The sequence below is a fragment of the Myodes glareolus genome, chromosome 3 (genome assembly GCF_982192425.1).
Source record: "Myodes glareolus chromosome 3, mMyoGla1.1, whole genome shotgun sequence".
Taxonomy (NCBI): Eukaryota; Metazoa; Chordata; class Mammalia; order Rodentia; family Cricetidae; genus Myodes; species Myodes glareolus.
The window spans coordinates 12,636,675-12,660,759 of record NC_142028.1 but is presented as its reverse complement, the minus strand read 5'-3'; the positions used below and the strand labels follow the sequence as shown (position 1 = coordinate 12,660,759).

General features: G+C 38.8%; 1 protein-coding gene across 4 annotated transcripts in view; it reads right to left on the bottom strand.

Annotated features, from left to right (window-relative positions):
* Nucleotides 1–7,527: 7,527 nt before the first annotated feature.
* The window catches only part of Plcz1 (phospholipase C zeta 1), a 51,960-nt gene continuing 35,402 nt past the window's right edge, over nucleotides 7,528–24,085 (bottom strand). For 2 of the 4 annotated variants that reach the window (XM_087904027.1, XM_087904028.1), the window contains exons 9-14: nucleotides 23,103–23,259; nucleotides 19,561–19,677; nucleotides 17,781–17,953; nucleotides 10,909–11,035; nucleotides 8,494–8,643; nucleotides 7,529–7,679 (exon numbers count right to left, since the gene is read on the bottom strand). In XM_087904027.1, the coding sequence (XP_087760153.1) occupies nucleotides 7,591–7,679; nucleotides 8,494–8,643; nucleotides 10,909–11,035; nucleotides 17,781–17,953; nucleotides 19,561–19,677; nucleotides 23,103–23,259 (813 nt within the window). In that variant the 3' untranslated portion in view covers nucleotides 7,529–7,590. Of the gene's footprint in view, nucleotides 7,680–8,493; nucleotides 8,644–10,908; nucleotides 11,036–17,780; nucleotides 17,954–19,560; nucleotides 19,678–23,102; nucleotides 23,260–24,085 lie in introns of all 4 variants that reach the window. The other 2 variants (XM_087904029.1, XR_015737413.1) reach the window with 2 other exon arrangements.

Below are 24,085 nucleotides of genomic sequence, written 5' to 3'. Positions count from 1 at the left end.
AGCAGAAATGACTCAAAGATGAGTCTATCATGAAAAGTACACCCAACATGAGTGACAGCTAGCAGGAAGTCTGGCGCTTGTGCACAACCTGCAGGCAGCTTGACTGAGTATCCTTTCCCAGGAGCTCAGTTGCTCTGAGTCTCTTTCAGGAAGTCAGCTAGTCTCCGCCTTTTCCAGGCAGCGAGGCTTATCTGAAAGGGTCTTGACTGCTTATGCAAGTTTGCATAAGAGGGGACCGAGTAAATCTTGTCAAATTCAGGGACTTCCTGGAGCTTTTGAGTTATTTACTTCCTGAGCTTAAGAAATTTCCCTGCAAACTGGAATGCTTTACCTCCCCATTGGACATCCAGTTTGACTTCCTCTTAGAATATCTCTGGCTTGGGAAGCTTCCCTCCAAGATTGACAGCTTTATTGCAGAGGAAATTGTGACATTACATCCACTTGCTCATTTTTTTCTGTGACATTTTTTTATTTATTTGGATGATGTTTTGTTTAATTGATACAGATGTGTGTTTCAATAATATTTTTGTTTCATTTAATAATGTACTATTATATGAATATAACACAATTTATTGTTCATTCCCTGTCAATACATTTGAGTTGTTTCCAATTTGTGATTATTTTAAACAAAGTCAGGCCATGGTGGTGCACAATGCCAGCACCTGGGAGGCAGAGACAGGACCATCTCTGTGCATTCAAGGCCATTCTGATCTACAAGAGCTAGTTCCAGGACAGGCTCCAAAACTACAGAGAAACCCTGTCTTGAAAAGCTAAACAAAACAAAACAAAACAAAAAACTGTTGAGATGATAAGGAAGTTTTAAATGTATTGTGTTCTTTCTGAATCTTTGTGATTCCATTCTATCAATGACCTGGTAGCAGTCAGATTAAAGGAAAACAACAAATTTACAAATTTATTAATATATCTAAACACAAGTGCCACACACACATATATATACAAGGGGGCACGGAACTGAAGCTCATAACTTATATATAGCTAAACAAATGGGTTATGGACTTGGGCTTCTGTGGAGAAAGAAGAGACAACATTTCTGGAAAGTTGGCTAAGGAAGCATACATGGAGAAAAACTGACCCACTCATTGTACAGGTAACAAACCATGTCTCCCAGGTAACAGATACCTGTGGTCAACTCTATGAGAAACAGAATACTGCCCCCCCAACCTCTTCCTGTGAGATCATTCCTGGTCAGGCAGAAGAATATGGGTTGAAAGTCTTATATCTACTGATTGGCTGTTTACCTCATTGATGGAGTTTTCCTTTCTAGATGTACTGACAGCTGTAGTTTATAGGAGGGCTGCCTGCTTCTGCAGAGCCCTGCGGTTTCTCTTCATAACAGGAAAGACATTAAGGAAACATATCTGTAATGGAATATTTTCCTCTCCACTCCACTGTGTGAAATCCTTTCGAGGACACGTTTTGTTCCTCTTGTGGTGATATCTGGGGGTGAATAACTGAATAACTGACTAGGCAGATGGTGAATGCATTCATTATGTTCTATTGCTGTAATAAAACACCACAACCAAAAGTCACTTATGGAAGTGTTTATTTTGGCTTACAGTACCAGAGGGAGAGTCTATAACAGTTGGGGAGGCCTGGCAGCAGGCAACCAGAGTCAGAGCTGGCAGATCACAACTCTGACCGCAGAAAGAAAGCAGAGAAGACAGAAAGGAAGTGGGGCAAAGCTGAAAACTCTCAAAGCCTTCCCCCAGTGATGCACTTCCTTTTGCATGGTTCCACATCCTAAGCATCCCATAGTCTTCCCAAATGGTGCTACTATTAGACACTAAGCACTTTCTCATTCAACCCTTCACATGCAGCTTTATTAGAAACTGTCCAGCCAATTCCAATTGAGTGCCCAATATGACAGGTGTGTAAGAGCTCCAGGTTTCTACTGCCCCTCAAAATGTGCTGCAGGACTCTTATTCTAGGTAGGAGAGATAAATTAGTTTTAATTTCTGTTCTCCTGCAAATGATATTCAGTTGATGTTTTCAAGTGCTTATTGATCATGCAAATATTTCCTCATGGGAATTAATTATTCAAAAATTTGCCTATTTTTCTTATTATTGTTGATGGATCTCATTCATATCATAAGCATGTGTGGCACTACTACACATACATTTCACATATATACTAACATACCACATATGTAACATATTATGATGGAGAAGGGTCATCTGTCTATGTGTTACTTTTATTGGTTAATTAATAAAGAAACTGCTTGGCCTGATAGGTCAGAACATAGGTAGGTGGAGTAGACAGAACAGAATGCTGGGAGGAAGAAGGCAGTGAGGCAGTTGCCATGACTCTCCTCTCCGAGACAGACCCAGGTTAGAAACTTCCCAGTAAGCCACGACCTCGTGGTGATATACAGATTATTAGAAATGGGTTAATTAATATGTGAGAGTTAGCTAATAAGGGGCTGAAGACAATGGCAGTGTTTAAAATAAATGCAGTTTCTGTGTAATTATTTCTGGTGTAAGCTAGCCGGGATCTGGGCGGGAACGCAGCGCGCTGTTCCTTACATTTACAATATTATGTATAATTCTTACTCATATGATTATTTGTCATATCTAAGTTGCTTTTCTGTTACTGTGAGGAGACAATATGAACAAGAGAACTTAAGGAAGAAAGTGTTTGATCAGGACTCACATTTTCCGAGGGTTAGTGTATGACCCTCTGATGTGGGATTTTCCTCTGTATGCTGTGAATACCATTGGTTAATAAAGGACTGCTTTGAACCTATAGCAGAGCAGGGTAGAAAGAGCTAGGAGGGCAAAACTAAACTGAATGCTGAGAGAATGAAAGGCAGAATAGAGAGAAGCCATGAAGCCCTGCCGCAAAGGGAGGGATGGAACTTTACTCGGTAAGCCACTGTTATATGGCAATACACAGATTAATAGAAATGGGTTAAATTAAGATGTAAAAGTCAACCACAGGGGTTGCAAATCATTCCATGAATTACATTGCAATTCATAATAATTGATAAAATTACAATAATAAAGTGGGAACAAAATAATTTTATGGTTGGGGGTAACCACAACATGAGGAATTCTGTTTAAGGGTCACAGCACTGAAAGCAACTATAAAGGATCTCTACTTGATGGGGGTTTGTGTTCGGTGATTTAATCCAAAGAAGTAAAGGTCTCCTCTGTATTGGACAGTTCAGGAATAAGAACTGAAAGAGCTAAAGAGGTGGCCTTGTCAGTAAAGTGCCTGCTGATCAAGAATAAGTTCTCAATGTTGGAGACCCTGCACCCACATAAAAAAAAAAAATCCAGCGTGGCAGCATTCACCTAATCCTAGCACTGGAGAGAAAGAGATGGGAGGAACGCTCTTGTGCCAGTCAGTCCAGATTCAGTGAGAGAATCTGTCTCAAAAAATAAGAGGAGAGAGACAGAAGACAACACATGACATCAAACACACACGTATGTGCATGCTCACACACACACACACACACACACACACACACACACACACACACACACTACAAAAGGAGAATTAACAAAAAGTAATGAGTCCATGATTGGAAAAATCATCTTATCTACACACAGAAATAATCTCAAGATAAAACTGTAACTGGCGATGAGTGAGGCCATTCACATTGGCCAGAATAGGGAGCACTGGACACTTCAGTGTTTTGACAATGCTCATGCCTCTGACACACAATAAGCAATGTTCACACATTTGCTTCATCACAGTAGAATGGGTGGGTCTGGAACTGAGGTTTATGTTTTGTAAGAAAACCAACACCAACGGCAAATTCCACACCAGCTTCTAGCCACCCCCAATGCCCAGCTTGTGGTGCAAAGCCTGTACCCTGCTGTCAATTTTACCAGTAGTAAGCAAGCAAACCAGGAAATATAACCTAATTAGAGCGAGCGAGCGAGCATGCACAGCTTCCCTGAGGAACTGACATTTTTACTAAGAGTCTAAAATGCAAAGGTCTTTTTTCACCACAGTCCCAGGAGTTCATTTAGCCTTTTCTTTTCTTCCCTTCATGACACTATTATTTCTTACAAATGAGCTACGCTTATGAAGCAAGGGTGGAAGCTGCCTTCCCACACTCTTCCCAATCTTCCTGAGATGTGAGAACATTCCATGGCTGTGGAGCTTCTGTGGGTAATGTCAAATAAAAATTCTTGGGAAAATACAAAAAAAACCCATCAGTTCAAACAGTAAATACTAAACTATGCACATTTTTGAAGTAGAATCAAAATGTTTAAAGACAGCACAATATTGTTGAATGGGAAGTAAAAAAATTAAGACTTCTTCAAAAATCATATATAGAGTAGAATATTTAAAAAATTAATAGTCAGGGATGGGATGATAGTTCAGTAAGTAAAGTGATTGCTTTGCAAGTATGAGGAGCTGAGTTTGATTCCCAATACCCACATTAAAAAAAAACCACACAGTTCATGGCACAATAGTATCACACATAAAGACAGAGAGAGAGGAGAGAGAGCAGTCAATCCCTGATAGCCAGCCTAATGAACCATGAGTCCAAGTGAGAGACCCTTTTACAAAATATTAGGTTGACAACTCCTTTGGAACGAGCCATGACACGTATGACCTCCACACGCACGCATACACTTGTGAATACACATACACACATGTACACACACAAAAGCACACACAAATGCTGCTTCACAAACACATACAAATAAAAAATTATTTTCCAAAGTCAGCAAGTGAGTTTAATTGGCACCTGTCAGAACGGTGAAGAGAAGACAACCACTCTCTCTCTTATTTCAAAGCCCAATGGTGCAAATCAAAAGAAGACATTTGTTCCACTGAAGAACTAATACACTAGTTAGGAAGCCTTTAAAAGTCAGCGGAATTCCAGTTCTCCAAAAGACCTTGGAGATTAGAGATTAGGGCCTTGAATCAGTGGCTGAACATACCCCCACCCCTACTGCTGGGTTTACAATTGAGAACTCAGCAAGATCCACCAACTGTCTGCTAAATGGAAGCTGTGCCTTCCCCCTGAGAAACTTCAACAATAGTGTCAGAGGCAGATTTTCCTAAATAACCCATACAGCCCTTAAAAGAATCTAAGACCATGCCTTGAATGTGATAGGACATCTGTACCTTATGCTTGGAAATATCAATTTGAGGTGTATTTACATTTTTAATATTTGGTCTTGAAGGTGAAGTCTTGTAAAAGACTGCTAGATGATCCATCAAAGGATAATGAGATTAGACTACATCTTAAATTAACAATTATTCTTGGTTTTTAGTTATATATGTGTAGACAGGGGTTGCTTGTTCATTTCCCAGCCACCCAGACCAGAAATAATCACACAGAAACTGTCTTAATTAAAACTCTGCTCAGCCTACTATCTCAGACTTCTTATTAACCATCTCTTACATCTTAAATTAACCCACTTATATTGTTTTGTATTTTATCACAAGGCTCGTGGTTTACCAGTAAGGTTCCCAGGTGTCTGTCCTCTTCAGTGGCTACATAGCATCTCCTCAATTCTGCCTACTCTCTTTGTACATCTTTGTTCAGATTTTCCACCTGGCTTTACTCTGTTAAGCCATTGGCCAAAAGCAGCTTCTTTATTAATCAATGGCAATAAAACATATTGACAGTATATGGAGGGGACTCCCACATCACCTCCCATTTTCTGTCTAATTGAAAAGGAAGGTTTTAACTTTAACATAGTAAAATTACATACAAAAAAACGATTATCAAGCAAAAATTATGGTTATAATATTTAGTCCATTTATATTTGACAAATTAAGGAAAATATTCTATCAGCTATCCTGTCTTTGTGGGTTTAAAGTTTTATATCTATTCCATCTTTTATAATTATAACTATCTTTCTTCAACTCCATCAAAGACTCCAGAAGGATATAATATTACCTAATTAAACAAGAAGTACATTGTAAGCAAGTTCCAAAACTCTAAAATTGACAGAGATGCCTTGCTGCCTGGACAGTCACCCAAAGTTCTTCTGTACCATTGGGACATCCATCTTCAGCCTCCAGGCCCATAGTATCTGAAAGACCTTTCCACAAAGCAGGAAACTTCAACGACAGTTCTGTCTATATTGGCAGTTAGTCAGTCACTTTCTTCTGTGTCCTACAGAATGCTTGTCAGACTCTTTCATGAAGCAAACTCTGAAGGACTGTCTCACCTTCTTTAGGCAACTTCAGCAGTCATTTTTCTGTGGGTCCTGCATGTCCAGTTCACAATATAACATCAAGCAGTCCAGGCAAGAGCAATTTCTTGCCCAAATGGTTAGCAAACTCCATAAGAAACCTCTTTAATGTCCATCATCCTCTTGAAGTAGATTGGTGCTACCAGGAGCAGATGAGTTTCATTGTCATGAAAAATCCTAATTTTTAAAGCATTCCAAATGCCATATTCTGTACATTTTAAAAGGTTTGACGAATACCTATCCATCTGAAACATATATCTGTACATCTAGAAAACCTAACTAACACGGCTACAAGCTTGACTATTATAGATGACTACCTATTAACATGTATTTTTAATTACGCATTACATTTTAAATGAACTGCACAAACACAATACCTTAATCAAGAGAAGAAATATACATATAACAAAATTTAGCTTAAATAAACCAAGATCCATACCAATGCAAAGTATTCATCTCTATAGCACATCTGGAGTTGGATTCAGTAAAAACAAATATCTATTGGGGTGCTAATTTTCCAGACGTACTAAATGTGTCAGCATTATGGGGGTGATTGTTAATTTTTTATTTGTTTGGTTTGTTTTTTTTTAAGAGTAGTTAATAAGGAACCATATTCTCCACCACTTCTAGCCAAGTAAAATCTTCATGTTGGGGAAAAAAAAAAGAAAAAGAGAGACCTCTCATCTCTGATCAAGAGACAGTCTTAAAAGTACATTTTAAGTACTTTAAGTACATTAAGTACAAAAGTACATTAAGGACAGATTCAAAAATACTGCAAATTAATTCAAGACCCAGGCATGTAAGTCCACATAATAGATTTCTTTTATATATTTGGAATCTTGACTATAGTGGGAATGCAAATCAATTTCATACACACGTATAAAAATGTCTGTATAATTACAGGGTACCAAATCAAGCCCACGGCATCCAAGAACTAGACTGAGAATTCCGGGGCTAATTACTCTCTAGGATATGAGAGTATGAGGGTACAAAGGGCCTGGCAATCTAATTCCTTCCCACTGCCATAGGTGGTGGTGGGTGTTGAGAAGTTTAAACACTCTTCAATTTCACATCTTCTATGCCACTAAATATTTGCCAACATGTCTTCTATGAACAGGCATACTTTAAGGAGTCGTAAATTCTACTCATTAAAAGTGATATAAGCGACTGAAAGTGCAGCCCTGGAAGCCGAAGCGTAGGAGAAATCCGCAGCCAGGGAACACCTTATGTGCACCCTCTGACATTTTGTTTTTCCCTTTTCTGTTTTGCACATTGAATGGTGAATGTGTTGGGCATTTCTGACTTAATGAACTTTTCATATTATGATTAATAGAAGAAAAAATCCCAACATTCCTTTGGACTGTTTATTGTATGTGTAGCTACCATGCCAGGTACACTTAGTCACTCTCTGATGTACCAAACGTAAACGAACAGTGAAGAAGGCTCAAGGTTCGCACCCGCTTTGGAAAACAGAGGAACACGACGATAACCTGTGGAAGAGGAATTGCATCAAATTAGAAATAACAACCTAAGAGCTATGGTCTCAGCCTTGCTGGTGAGGAAGGTGGTGTCATCCACTAAGAGTCTTTACATAGTTAACACTGTGATTGCAGAGTTTTAGAGACTTTTTTTTTCAACCTAGAATGTCACTTTTCCATACAAATAAAACATTCCTAGTTTCTGTTCTCACTTCCAGAATTCTGAGTGTCCCTGTGAGGAGCCCACACCTCATGTGTCTCCTCTCACATGGACATCATGTTCAAAAGCTAACCATCACACTTCTGCTTCCAAAAGACCCTGCCTGCTTCGCGGAATGTCTTGTCTGGTGATAGAAAAGTGTGCATCCTGAGAGAAAGCCATTGGTAGCACTAAGGAAACCACTCTGGGAAGCTGACAGCGCCATGCTGGCAGACCAAAACAATGATCCAGAAAGGTCTGACTCCCAGACCCCCAGGGCTGTGCTCAGGCAGAAAAGTGAGCCAGTGGTCCCCACCCTAACCCCCTTGTCTCATGCCTGTCCATCTTCTTGTCACCATGGCTACCTTTCACTGAAAGGGAAGACTTATGATCCTGGTGAAGAAGCACACACACCAGCTTCCCCAAGCATCCTAGCATTCAGCGTCCCTAAAGCTAAGAAGAGGTCTCTGCAGTTCCGCAAAAGGAAGTACACAGGTCCGTTTAAAACTCCCGTCATATCCCACTGATGTAGATAAAGAGATGGAGACATTTGAGATGATCAAAGTGTGGCTTTGATAGTGATATATATAAATGATAATAAAATCATCTTACATTTGAGAACATTACCTTTGTTCATGCAAAGAAGTGGCACAGTGTACTGTCCGAGAAATTCGTTTCCTGTTATAAAGCCTTGGCTTTCAACAACAAACCGTATCAATGCCAGTTCTGGCACTTGAATAATAAATGTAAATGTTTCATTCCACCGTGGACTGAAAGCTGAAATATAAAAAAAGGGGTACAAGAAAACCACAGATACTTTAAGGAAAAATCAAACAACAATAGGTCTCCACAATTTTTCTTTCTGACGCTTGGGCAATAATTAACAACAATACTAGTCTGTATTTCAGAGCACTTAAATATTTAATGTAGTCAGAGGGTAGAAAATCTCCTAACAACAATGACACTGTGTTTGAAAACTTTACATAGATTGAAATCCCATCAGGGGTTAATAGGTGGGAGAACTGTCTCAAAAATGTCACACCACTGTTTAGTGTTTCATATGACAAAGAGCAGAGCAGAGATGCAAGCAAGGACTGGATCCTTACACAACATGCCTGAAGCTAAGACATTCCGCTCATAAGGAAATGGGGATGTGAGGAATGAGAGGATTTTCTGTTCCTGGCTGTTATATGAAAAAATCCACAAAATCTGGACAAGGAAGGCTGTGAGGTGAGCTCTCTGCCTTACTTTTCACTAATGATGATTTCAAAGTCTCAAGTTGATAAATAATTTGGAACTCCAATAAAATAAATCTTCCCAATCAACCAAATACCTTGCCACAGCAAGAAATCCATGTTTTTTTTTTCCCCAACTTGACCCAACTCACTCAAAACTTAGAATCTGAGTTCATGGAGTCAAGATAATTGCACACAGATAAAATCTGTGCTTATAGGTCCAAAGGTTGAAAGAGAAATTATACCTGTCCAGGTACAATGACAAACTTTCCAAGTCATGTCCGTATTTTTGTTATTTTTAGGATCACTGATAAATCCGTGAATAGTTAAAATGATAAATGATATCTATGGCATCTATAGTACAATCACTTAGTCACCTTTACCTCACCTTCCTGATCTAACTGTGGATGGAGTTATTCATATAACAACCTGGTACAAACAAACCTCACATCTAATGTCCTCACGTACCCATTTCTTTATGAAGAGCGTGTCTTAACTACGGCCATATTGCATAAGGATCCAATCTCTGATTGCATCTCTGCTCTACAATTTGTCACATAAATCCCTAGAGAGTGGTGTGACATCTTTGAGGCAGTTTTCTCAATTGTTAACTTGATTGGGTTTCAATCCATATGAAGTTTTAAGAAAAAAAAAACCAGTATCATTGTTGTTATAGGTGGCAGTTTTGAGTGCGTTTTTTTGCCTTTGGAAACAGTAAGTTAATTATCTTATCCTGGAATAATAATACTGGCCTAAAAATGGAAATAATTCCATAGGGTACAGGGGTATATTTAGAGTCGATTCTTTACAGACACTTGAAAACCTCTACAGAAAATTTATATTCGGAGTCACTGGTCCTCCTATAACACCCTTTCATCCTGTGTCCTCCCTCCCTCCCTTCCATCCTTTGTATCTCATCTCTGTGACTCTTTCATAAACACACTTATGCAAAAGTAACTTGTAACTTTTATAGAGCATGCAAAATATGAAATTTGATTGGTGAGTGTAATTTCCATGTGTGACCAAACTGATGAATTAGCTATGCCTTATCCAAATATGACATTTTCCCCAGACATTTGCATCTATAACCATATTACCATTTTCCTAGGAGTCTTAAAGTTTTTCCTGTCCACCACCCTAGATCTTTACTCCTCCAGGGTGACTCAAACATGCACCCTCCAGTCCTTTCTGGATGTCACCATCTTCCTTGTAACTTGACTTCTATGTCTTTTAAGCACTGTATTCCAATCCTGACACTGTATTTCTCATTTCTCTATCATGCTTCCCCTCACTGTTACCTACAAAAACAATGCCCTTTAATCTCGGTGCCTTATTCTTCTGTGGATGTCTTGATTTTATCCATTCCTGTAGAGAACTCCCTAAGAGCAAGCCTGGCTTCCAAAACTGCCCAAGTGCAATCTCAGTACAACTTCTCACTTCGTTGTTCACTGTTCTTTATTATGCATTCCATATTCCACCTACCTTGAGTTTCTTGACTTCTTCCTAGCATCTCATAATTGAGTCCTCTTCATGTTTTCTTCCGTAAGTACCCTTGCCCCCAACTGTGAAAAAAATTCTATCCTTTTTCTTATGGACATCTTCTGGTGTTCTAAAATTGCAATACTTTAGTAAAACAGGAGTTCAAGTCTGATGTACCAAACTGAATTTCCGCAGAGAGATTCCCACAAAACCCAGAGGTGTAACAAACATTCTCTCTGACTAAATTATTTTTATACAATCTTTTTCTAAGTATTTTTTCCTTAAAAAAAAAGTTAATTTTTTTTTTCTAAGTAGTAGAAGAGCTCACCATTATTCTTAACAACACGAGTCTGCTGCTTTGTGTGGTCATTTGGAACGCCGTGGACCTCTACAATCACTAGTGTGTCGATTTTGCTAGAGAACAAGCTAACGGGCAACTGGATCCCACTGATGAGCTGTTCAAACACAGATGAGCAGATGGACTTAGCTGAGCGGGAGACTGCACCACCATTTCACCCTAATCAGAGGGCATAGCCCCAAAAATGAAGACTCTAAACCAGTTGCTAAAAAAAAAACCTGAAGCTGGCAAATCATGGTAATCTTACATTTTAAGCCTTTTACTGCCAAGTATCATTAGATATTAACCAAGAATCTCATGTCCTTCAAGTGCATTTAGAATGGAATCTGCAGTGTCCAAGGATTGTAATTCATTTGTATGTATTTTAATTTTTAAAACATAATCATGTTTTGCTAGTTCAGTGTTACTACTTTTTTGATAATTTGCACTGTGTTTAAATTCATTCTACATACACTGAAATATTTCAAAGAAATATGATGATTACTTTTAAAATATAAAATACTGCACATATTATTTTCATGATAGCATTTTCTAAAAGAATTTACATTTGAATCATTTATAAAATTTGATATTGTCTGCTGTTATCTACAGTACCATAACAAGGAACTGCAGATTGATGAGATTAACTATCTCATATGTAAGTTAGGGTCAGAAATCAAAAGCATACTTTCAAAAATTACTGGTTATATATTTATTTGTGTTTTTTATTGTCCCAACTAATTGCTGAAGCAAAATTGTGTTTTATTTTAAGAACAAAGTGAACATATCACATTTGAAATGTGTCGATTTAAGGTAAATAAATTTCCAAACCTAAAACCTCAGTTCTGGCCATAATTACTTCTAGAAGTAAATATACTTCCTATATGTCACCTGACTACACACCAACCTTCCGAAGGTCTCCTCTCCATAGCCATCTGTTGACCAAAGTTCACTCAAAGTATAGCAGCTAGACTTGAGGAACCACACCAGAAGGCAGAAGGGGAGAGGGCCAGCTAGACATGCGCTGACTCTTGGGTAATATCTTTTTACACAAATACTAGCACACTTTAAAAAAACTAGAGATAGAGCCCACAACCCTCCGCACAAGTTCCATAAAACAGTTGAATCAACCCTCTGACAACTTAATCCTCTCTTGAACATTGTACGTGTCTACACTGACAGGGGAAACTTGACAAGCAAAAAAAAAAAACCCACAAAAATGCAACTATGCAACTAACAAACTGTTTAAGATTCACAAGTAAGTCTCAGAGCAGAAGTAAGAGAAACATTAAAAACTAAACAAGAGATCATCCAGAAATGACTGATCCTGTAGTAATGAATCCCAGTGAAAACAGCAAGGGAAAGCCTTCAGACATAGTTCAAAAGAACAATTAAAACTGTTCAAGCATCTCAAAGAAGATAAAAGCAAAGTTCTGAATGAAATGCTGAAGTCAATCAAAGGTATAAAAATTAAATTTAATACAGATAGAATAGAAAAGATAATTCTAGAAAACTCAGTAAGTAAAAAAGAAAACAGTAGAAAACCTCACCAATAAAATAAAAAGATCAGCAGGAAAACAATGAATCAGGGCTAGAAGACAAAGTAGAGGAAATGCATTACTCAACAAATTTCTCAGAAAACTAGGAAACCTTTCTCAAGCCCAGTAATACCACTGTTGGGTATATATCCAAAGGATGCTCAATCGTGCTACAAGGACATGTTCATAGCAGCATTGTTTGTCATAGCCAGAACCTGGAAACAACCTAAGTGCCCCTCAACCAAAGAATGGATAAGGAAAATGTGGTACATTTACATAATGGAGTACTACACAAGCGGAAAAAATTAATGACATCTTGAATTTTGCATGAAAGTGGATGGAGCTAGAAAACATTATTTTGAGTGAGGTAACCCACAGAAAGACAATTATTACATGTACTCACTCATAGGTGGTTTTAAAACATAAAGCAAAGAAAACCAGCCTACAAACCACAATCCCAGAGAAGTTAGACAACAATGAGGACCCTAAGAGAGAAATACATGGATCTAATTCACATGGGAAGTTGGAAAAGATAAGATCTCCTGAATAAATTGGGAGCATGGGGACCTTGGGGGAGGGTTGAAGGGGGGAAGGGAGAGGCATGGAAGGAAGCAGAGGAAAATGTAGAGCTCAATAAAAATCAATGAAAAATAATTACTCATATAAAGAAAGAAAGAGAAAAGGAGAGGGGCAGAATAGCGAATGGGAGGCAAAAGAAAAGAAAACCCACTGGCGTGTACCATCTGCTGTCTTAAACCCATACATTATGAAATTGGCTATACACTAAGATGACTAAAAAGAGTGAGCAGTCTGGATTCAAGGAGCAGAAATCTTTCAGCAGAGTTAGACATCTGCCTGCTTAGGAAATACATTGTTTATAGATCTTTACTACACTACTCCCAAATCTGAGGGCTTGCCAGCTAATAATCAGCTATTCTGAGAATGGGCCTTACCAAGATAGGGCCATTTCATGTTAGTACTCTCTATGGGCTAGACCAAAACTCTCATTTCACAGGAGACAAAATAAACTGGAAGTGTTGAGGGTCTTCATCAAGGACTTCAGGAAGCTTACGGCAAATCCAGGACTTCGGGTTTCCAAGTTGTGCTCCCATAACCTGTAAGACCAAAGTGAAGAACTACGAAGCCCATGAGCGCACGAGAAGAGGATTCACTCCTGTGACTGTGGTGCATGGCTGAAGAGACTGCTTCCCGGAAGACTCCCTAACCTATCTGAGTCCAACCACTTAACACCTCAACATGAGATTCTCTGGAATACACACCCAGAGCACTCACAAGCATCACAGTGCACAAACTACCTTGAAACTCCATTTCCAGCAAGACAGCCCAGATGCTCTGTGCTATTCTCAGCACGCAACAGACGCCGTCACTCATTCCATTAGCTTCCACGTACAAAGCATGTGTTGTATGTCAGATCCTGTCAACTAGGCTTGAGCAGAGCACAGTTCCTATTCTTAAAGAATCCTCAGAAAACTGGGGAATAAGGACAAGAAAATGAATATAATGCAGGGTGCTAACTCTATAATATGTACTTGTGTAGGTTGTTACAGAAAGATAGAAAAAAACTGTAAAATAGGAAAGAAAAGAGGAGGACAACCGAGGCAAAGAAAGGCTTCCAAAAAGTAATGATTTTTTTAAGTCATGAGTCAGTCGGGTCATGCCATCTAAATTTAATCCCAGTACTCAAGGCAGAAGCTGACAGATCTCTTTGAGTTCAAGGACAGCCTGTCGGCCTAGATAGCAAATTTCAAGATAGTTATGATTATACAGTAAAATCTTGTCTAAAGGAGAAGGGGAATCCAGAGAGAGAGAGAGAGACAGAGAGACAGAGACAGAGACAAAGACATGGAGAGAGACATGGAGAGAGACATGGAGAATTCAGTAGGAAAGTGAATGGTAAGGGGGAAGAAGAAGACTGCAATTCAAGAAAGGAAATCCTGGTCATGGCTATAGAATGGGTTAGACATGGTGAGACATGGGTACAGAGAGGTAAGCCACGCCTTGACTAGAACAGTAACTGGTAGACATAAATGAATGTTAAGTACTAATGAGATCATCATTGTAGCAAAACCTAAAGTTTTCTAAGTAGAGAAGAATAGCCAAGAGGACAGAGACAGGCTGTTTTAGTTCATCTTCTGTATTATGATAAAATACCCCCACAAAAACAACCTCGAAGAAGAAATGCTTGTTCAGCTTACATTGTGTGGGAGTCAGGACAGGAACTTGAAGCAGCTCGCCACATCCACAGTCAAGAGGCAAAGAGAATCAGTAGATGTAAGCTTGCTGCACAGCTTACCTGCTTCTTCTATATATCCCAGGACCCAAACCAAGAGGATGGCACCACCCCCTTTCAGCCTGGATATTCCCAATGAGAAAATCTCTTGGGGCTGGAGAGATGGGTCACTGTTCTTCTGGAGAAACAGAGTTTGTTTCCCAGTACTTGGTTGGCCAGGATCCAAGACGCTCTTCAAGCCTCTATGAGCACCAAGCATATACTAGGTACATAGACATATGCACAGACAAAATACCCAAACATTTAAAAGAATAAAATGCTTTTTTAAAGAAAATCTCTCGTAGACATGCGCAAAGACAAACCTAACCGAAATAGTCTCTCCCTGAGACTGTCTTCCCTTGTGATTCCAGACTAGGTCAAACTGACAGTTAAAATTAACCATCAAGTGGACTGACTGGACATATTTAAAAAGTCAAAAGAGGAGACCTAATGATAGATAATAAATTCCTGAAGCAGAACAGCAGCAAAGGTAGCTAGACCAAGAGAATGGATAATGAAGACATGGAGTGGGCTGGGTATGATTTAAAGATGGATGATCTAGGAATTGAAGGAAATGTATAACATCATCCTGGTTTCTGGTGTGAGCTGGATGGATGGATGGTGCTGTTCATTGACATGTCAATAAAATATTTAAAGGTGGATTGGCTAGGAAGAGATGTTCAGCTTTAAATTTTTCAAGTTTGACAGTATACTGATTTAATAGGTGTGAATGCTTGTTAGACTGTTTAAAACATACTTAGGTTCTAAAAAATGAGGTCAGGTTAAAGATTTGAGTCTTATTGGTAGTTAAAATCATAAGTCTTTGCATAACAGAATTTGAGAAGAATCATTAGTTTGGAACAAGGGCATAGATAATAGCTGTATTCAATATAAATACTTTAGGTGTAGGTATAGGAACAGGAATCCATCAGGGAAAGTAAAAGATTCCCATGGCAGATAGATAAAGAAATGAGGTCAAAGAGCAAAGCAGACTTGAGTGTGTTATGAAAGGCTCTTAAGAGTGGGTAATCCAAGCCGGGCAATGGTGGTGCATGCCTTTAATCCCAGCATTCGGGAGGCAGAGGCAGGTGGATCTCTGTGAGTTCAAGCCAGCCTGATCTACAAGAGCAAGTTTCAGGAGGACAGGTTCCAAAACTACAGAGAAACTCAGTCTTAAAAAAAAAAACTAACAAAACAAACAAACAAAAAACCAAAAACAAAAATTCACCTTTTCCCACTGAATCAACTACTTAAAAGATGCAGAAAGGAGGCCAACGTGACAATTCCCCTGTAAAAGAATCCCAATGGTCAATAGTACTTCTTCAGATGCCAGAAAAAGTGTCAGCTAATCAATATTTGCTGCACCTATTGTAGATGACTTCTAGGTGTCTACTTTGACCGGATTATAATGTCACAGCATCCTAACAGCAGGAGCAAAGCCAGCTGTGTCCCTCACCAGCGCTGCTTTCCTGCCAGGCCCAAAGCATTTTTAGAAAGTAGCATCAAAACCTCCTGTTCTTCCCTTGAGTTAAATGACTAGGACCTGAAGCTGGTGAGCGTAGACTCCCAAGCTCTGCAGTGTGATGGCAGTGCTGAGCAGAGATGAGACAGGGACTGTAGGTGAAGTATATTCTGGGGACTCCAGGGTTTCAGGCACTACAGCCAAAAGCAAAGATCAAGGGGCCACTCAACAGCTGACAGAGTTCCAGTACGGAACACATAGCTGGAAACAGCAGGATCACTAACCTAAATTCCAGAAGGGCCTCTGAGATGATGCCTATGGTTGTAGGGGCAACCAGTTAAACAGAAGGAGACACTCCAAAGAGGTCATACCTATCTAATTCATTAGCAAACAAATCCTCCAGTTTCAGACTTTATAGGTGGAGGTATATTATAGCCTAAAGAAGTGATTTATAATTAAGTGGGAGAAAAATGCAACCAGACCTTTGTAAAGCAAATAAACATTGCATTTAGGTCATAGAGAACGAAGAAAGTTGGTGATAATGGAGACAGCTGCTTTTACTCTCAAAGAAACTGTATGGGAAATAATAAACCAAAAAAAAGTGAAATAATGTGGCAGAACTGGGAAGGGGCAAAATGCAGATACAAATAAAGAAGAACCAACATGAGGAAACCATCAATTGGAGACTAGAAGTGCAGGAGAAAAATGCACATCTATATTAAAATAAAAATAAAAACACATAAAGGAATCTGAAAGAAAGGCTCAGCAGTTAAGAGTAGGCACTGCTGAGAATCAGGGTTCAATTTCTAGCACCCATGAGGGGCGGCTCCCAATCAGCTGTACCTCCAGCTCCAGGGGGATCTGATGTCCTCTTCTGGACTCCACACATACACACTCTACACACACACACACGCATGCACACACACATAACTAACTAAATAAATAAATCTAAAAATTGAAACATATATTTTGAATCATCACTGCAGGGAATAAGCATTAAAAGTTCTCCCAAACTACAGGGGAAAAAATGAGAACATTTTAAGTTTGTAACACATAATAGATGTGGAAGACAGATACAGAAAAGATATGTACATAGCTTCCTTTATTTGCAATTGAACAGAGTTCAGAGACTTAGCAGGGAAAAAATACTATATTACAAAAGTAAGAGATTAATGAGAAGGAAATAGCTTCTGGAATTTGCGGGGGAAATTCTTTAAAGTGAAGGGACAAAAAGCGGCGTGTCCACAAGTTCATCAGCAGGCTGAAATCAAACCACTCCATCACAGAGCTAAATGGCGAAATACGATGGAGTAATATAAACAGATCTCTCAGAGGAAAAGGTTTTAGCCTCAATATTTCTATTTCCTGGCAGAAAATCATTCATGTGAAAATGCACAGAAAGACATTTTTCAGACACAGAAAAAGATGCTAAAACGGCACCCATTAATTGTGTCTAAAAAGATTAACAGGAATTTAAGAGGCATTAGAGAAGATCAGTAGACTTGAAATATTAATATACACTATCTGGTTTACTTAAAAACCAGCAAATAAAAGAAGGAGTCATTAATCTTACTCGTATTGTGAGGGTAATCGGGTGGCCATCTCCTATTGCTTCACTTGGGTTAAAGCTCAGGGTTGTATTTCTTAGGAAGTCTGGCTTCAAAAGATACCCAGAGCCTCCGTTATCCAAAAATTTCCCATTCTGCAGATCCATAGGAAGTCCAGGGGTTTGGAAATTCAAGGCCACTGTGAAAAAAAAAAGTATATTGACATTGTTAGGAAACAGAGAGTGTAGTTAAAAACATTCAGTTCAGTGGTGTGTCAAAATTATCACACACTACATATCTTCATTTATTCTAAGACTATGGATCATTACCTAATAATTCATGATTCTTATTTTTCTTTTTCTGTCATCTTGATGTGATGATTTGAATGAAATGAAATGAAACTGGTCTCCATAGGCCCATAAGGAGTGGTTCTATTTAGGAGGTGTGGCCTTGGTGGAGGAAGTGTGTCACTTAGAATGGGCTTTAAGACTTGAAATATTCAAGCCAGGCCCAGTATCTCTCTCTTTTTCTGCTGTCTGAGGATCCAGATGTAGAACTCTCAGTTACCTCTCTAAGACTATGTCTGCCTGCATGCATGCTGTCATGCTTCATGTCATGATGATAAGGGACTAAACCTCTGAACTGTAGGCCAGGCTCAATTAAATGCTTTCTTTTGCAAGAGTTGCCATGGCCATGGTGTCTCTTCACTGCAATGGAAATCCTAACACTTGCCTATGTTAATGTGTGTCTGTGAATTGTAACATTTAGTTTGCAAATTAAATTATTATATAGTTGGTGGTTGTTGGGTTAGGTTTTGGGACAGGAAATCATATAGCACAGACTGGCGTCAGGTTCTCTATGTATGAGAGGAAGACCTTGAACTCCCAAAGCTCTTGCCTCCCCTTTCCTTAGTACTGAGATTATGGCATACCTCATGATATCAGTCTACTATAGAGCTTTGAATAGTGAAAGGAAAGTGACATTCAGTATGGATTACCAAAAAGCAATGCATGTGTCAGATAATATTCCATAAATACAAAAATAAAGAAAATAGGGCTGGGACTCTATCTCAGGGTAGCATGCTTTCTTAACCTGTGTGGAGCTTTATATTCAATCATCACTACTGTTATATACTGATAAGGAAAAGAAAGCACGAACTATAATACAAATATCCAGGTCCAAGAGGTGGCTATGTTCCCTAAGATGGTGAGAAACTGGTATACACAGTGACTGATAAGTGGTCCTGATATACAGTCCTCCCTCAAGCCTTCCTCATTCCATCTGACCCCACTCCCCATATTCTCAGACCTACACACAAGCCTCTCCACAGTCCAGGAAGAATAAGCAATGACAATCAATGACATTGAGTGGCTGGGGTTGGTGCCATACCTGTTCTTCAGTTGGGAGCAAGAATCTGGCACAGAGAAATAACCAGTCTTGTGACCTTACTCATCTCTGAGACTGAGAGTGTCAAAGCTCATGAGAAGTCAAAATGATGGAAGACACTTGACATAAAAAAAGGCTTGAGCCTAACTCAAGCAAGGAACTTGATCTTCGATTCCCCTTCCATCCATCTGGTCACCCTGTTCCTCAAGAACACATGTTCCAATATCAGGTCCTTGTGACTTAATCTAGGGCTTCCAACCCTCTCCAGTCATTGACGGGAAAACTTAGGCTCTTTAGAAACCAGGGATTTATCATGATCCCACTTCCAGAGTCAGAACTTTTCCAGAAATTTCCAATAACTCACCCAAGGAATTCATTTCCACTTACGTTTGCAGGTAACCATTATCCTACATAACATACCCATCTGACAGCCTACATTCCAAAACTCTTGAGGGTTAAAATTAGAAGAGTCTGCTCTGAACATTTTGGGGTAAACTCTGGTGATGAATGACCTGGTATGGAAAATTAATTCATGGGCTAAAAAAGAGAAAAATAATACAATTTTGTGAAGCATTTGTAATAAAAAAACTATTTTTATATCACTCATATATATGAAATAATTCTTTGCATGACCTGGACAAAAAAAATTCATCAATTATAAAATAAAAGAATTCTATGCATTTATGCTTACAAAATAATTCATAAAATTTCATAATATTTCATGGAACAACTTACAGACATAGATTATATACTTGAGGAACTATTTCGCTTTCACACATCCAAATTAATTCCACATTAGTACAAAAATACACATGATTACAAAATAAAATGTATTTTAAGTAGCATATTTATCAGTTTGATTTTTTTACATTTTCAATTTTCACATTAAGATGGACTCAAATGTAAGTCATATAAAACTATTTATTTCTAGTTCAATTAATTTAGTGATCTTTTCACATATTTAAAGAGTTTAGAGGGGTCCTCAAATTATCTGGGTTAGCTCCCAGTCCTCTGGTCTAGCATCTTTTTCACAAGTGCATCCAACTCTGTTTTCAACCTTCCATTAGACACATTTGAGAAAAAGATGTCTTTTGCTGAGCTATCTACTTGCTTGTAACACATACATATTTATGCATGCATTTGCAATCTGTACATACTTTGTATATTTCTGCTTGTCTATAAGTGACTTGGGATTAAAAACTAATTTGCATCCTTCACCATTTGACTGATGTTTGTTAGTTTAGTTGAATACTGATATCAATTTTGTCCAAGATTTTTCGTCTTTCACTGAACAGATCTCATTGCCACAACCATTTCTGACAATATGACAGCCAACATTGAGAGAAATTATTGCTATGTACAGCCCTTGGTATTTGTTAGTGTGACAGGACACTTTCCTTCTTGACCTAAATGCTGTTGTTTTAGATGCATTTTTAATTTAAAAGCCAAATGTTGTTTTGAAATCATGATCCCTTCTGTACTCTAAAGGAAATCTATCCACAAGCACACTCGGAACCTAGGGCTGACCATCTGCATAGTGCTGCATTAATGGTGATGATAAATTCCAAGTGTCAACCAGTTTGGGTTAAGAAACATCCACACATCAACGAGGCACACCTACATGTATGTCTATGAAGGTATTTATACAGAGAATAAACTGAGAAAGACACCCACATTATGTGTGGCATCAACACATGGTTAGGTCCTTGTTTTTTAAAAAAAAGGAAAGTGAGAAAATCCAGTTGATCATAAGCATCCATCTCTCTTGCTTTTTTTTTTAAAGATTTATTTATTTATTATACATCCAGTATTCTCAGTACTCTGCCTGCAGGCTAGAAGAGGGCACCAGATCTCATTACAGATGGTTGTGAGCCACCATGTGGTTGCTGGGAATTGAACTCAGGACCTTTGGAAGAGCAGGCAGTGCTCTTAACCACTGAGCCATCTCTCCAGCCCCCTCTCTTGCTTTTTTATCTCAAGAGATGTGGACAAGCAGCTGCCTTGTAATCCCACCACCATGGAGGTATAGCACCCATGACCAGGATGGACTGTGTCTCCTCAAACTGTGAGTGACCTTGGCTTCTTTCCTGAAGTTGCTGCTTGCCAGGCATTTGGTCATGGCAATGAGAAAAATAGCTATGAAGGCCTTGTAACATGCTATCAGTGTGTTGCTTCTGAATTTTGCCACTAGAAATTGCACATAACTTATTACAAATGCGCTTCATGCTCTTCCTAGAAACATGGAAATCAAATTTAAAAAAAGGAAATAAAACTTCATACAATCTCACTACTCAAATAAGAATTACCAATATCTGGGTGGTGGGTTTCTTTCCATTCTTTTCAATCTGTATGCTAATTTTTCAAATGGATTTATATTATGTATTCCCTCTTACTGGTTGTCTTTTTTTTTAACTTAACTGGAATAATGTGAGAATCATTCCATTTTGATATCATCCCTAGATTTTATTTTTGTGATGTTTATAATGATATGGACAGTAAGTCTAGGTATCTGCACAGTTAAAACTTTGCTGCTATCATTAATTACTTAATTACTGACTTTTGGTATAAGAAGACTATTATATTCTCTTTATGGCAGTATGCATTATATCTAGGCTCACCCGCACCAATCCCTTTTCAAAATTGCTTGTGTGTGTTTAATATACTACAAGTGAGAGAATTGTGACTATTCCCGCTATCCCTAGAGCTTCTATTCTTAGAAATTTCAAAACCTACCCAACACATCGAGGTGTCAGATGTCAGCTCGTAAAGTAGATCTTTCAAACACTCTTGACCAGACTGTGCAGTAAGAAATCTATGTTGCCCAAGTTGGGAAGGTGGCCCAGCAGATAAGAGTTCCCATTAAGCAAACATGCAGACCTGTGTTTACATCCCCATCGTGCAAATAAAAACCCAGCATGATTGCATGAACACCTGTAGCCTCGGCACTGTGGCAGGATGGGAATGCACCCAGAGGATGGATCAGTGAGACTTGCTGACTACCAGCCTAACTCCAGGTTCAGTGAGAGATCCTGTTTCGAGGGAACAAGGCAGAGAGTGACAGAATAGAACCCTGGTATCTTCAACTGGATTCTACTTGGTAACAGTACATGCATTCACATACACACATCAGTCTCCTTTCTTCTCTCCTTCTCTTCCTCCTCCTCTTGCTCCTCCTCCTTTTCCTCCTCCTCCTCCTCCTTCTTCTTCCTCTCTCCCTCTCTCCCTCTCTCTCTCTCTCTCTCTCTCTCTCTCTCTCTCTCTCTCTCTCTCTCCCTCTCTCCCTCTCTCTCTCTCTTCCTAATGGTTTCCTAAAGCACTCCTTCTTGTTAACTACAGTCTTCCATTCTGCTCTATTTTTTCATCCCATCCCACTCAATGGTACTCTTGCTCTTTTGTCTGTCTGGCCCTCTGGCTACTGTGCAATGCACCAAAGCACACAGTGGCCACTCTCAGATTGCAGCCTGCTTCTGCTGACTCTTTCTCCCAGAAGAGCCTGTGTGTTTTGCAGTGGGCCCTGTCACTCAGCACTCTGTAGTACCACCTGCCCACCACAGTTCTGCACACAGAAGGCTCCATACCTCACACACTCGATCAAAATGCCATAACTTTAAAGAAGTCAATTAAAGTATGGTGTTGGCACACCTTTAGTCTCAGCGCTCGATAGGCAGAGGCAGGCAGGTCTCTATGAGTTAGTTCAAGGCCACTCTGGCCAACCCAGAGAGTTCCACATCAATCAGGACTACATAGTTATACCTTGTCTAAAAAGATTAATACAGTTAATAGAAAAGTTTTTTTGATATAAGACTTAATGAAATTCAAAAATATAAACCCTTTCAAAATTATATTAAGTGAATTGAAATTTAATAAGTATATATTCATAAATATGCCCAACCCATGTTAACCCTTCAGCAGTGAATAGAACTGACTTAAATACTCTGTCTTTTGAAGTTTTGAACATTTACCTTTCAATTTTGAAAGTTTTCGAGCTTGAGACTCCCCAATAGAATTATTCTCATTAAACTGTTGATGAAGTCTTGAATATTGTAAGCTCCGGAACTTCTCAGCTTTAGTATAAATGACAAGATCCGATAAGGCCAGAGCTATTTTTAGCTTCCTGGTCTAAAAATAAAATGCAGTGATTTCACATTTTTACACTAATCATTTATAAGTTTACTTTCTAATAATAAAAATATGCTATTAAAGAGATTGTTTCAGGGTTTTTCTTAAGCTTATCTCCTCCAAAACTCTCTGGACTAAGCCAATGTAATCATTTTTATGCCCACAATATTTAGTAAACATCTGAACTAGACCGAACTTATATTCCAGTTAATGTTTTAAGACTTGAGAATAATCATTTTTACTATCTTCTCATCCCCCAAAGATCTCTGCTTATTCTCATAACTTTTATAAATTTAAGAACGGTAGTCATGAACATATTTCCAGTTCATTCTCACATTTTAGGACGGTTTTCTCTTTAGTAGATATTTGCTCCTCTATTGCAGTCCCCTCAGCCTCTTTTCGGGTTTGTCATCAAAATCCCTGACTCCTGCTCATGCTACACATTAATATTTAAGTTAGTACATAAATGATACATTTCCTCATGACATCCTCAAAAGTATGTATCATTATACGCTCCTCCAGCTTGTCTATCTCCTGCGCTACCCTCCCCCACTGTGATCCCTCCGGCTGCCTCCTGCTCATCCCCTCCTCAATTTTGATGTCATGTGGATCCCACTGTTTTCTCTTAGTTCCATTTCAGTCCTTTCTATTTCTTCATCCCCTCTACTCATCTTCTTCCTACTTCTGTGTCATATCTATGCATGTATGTGCATCTATACATATGCATATGCATATATTTATATAGTAATTCCCATATTCAGAAAGACTGTGCAGTGTTTGCCTGTGTCTGGCTGGTCTCTCTTAGTATAATGATACCCAGCTCAAA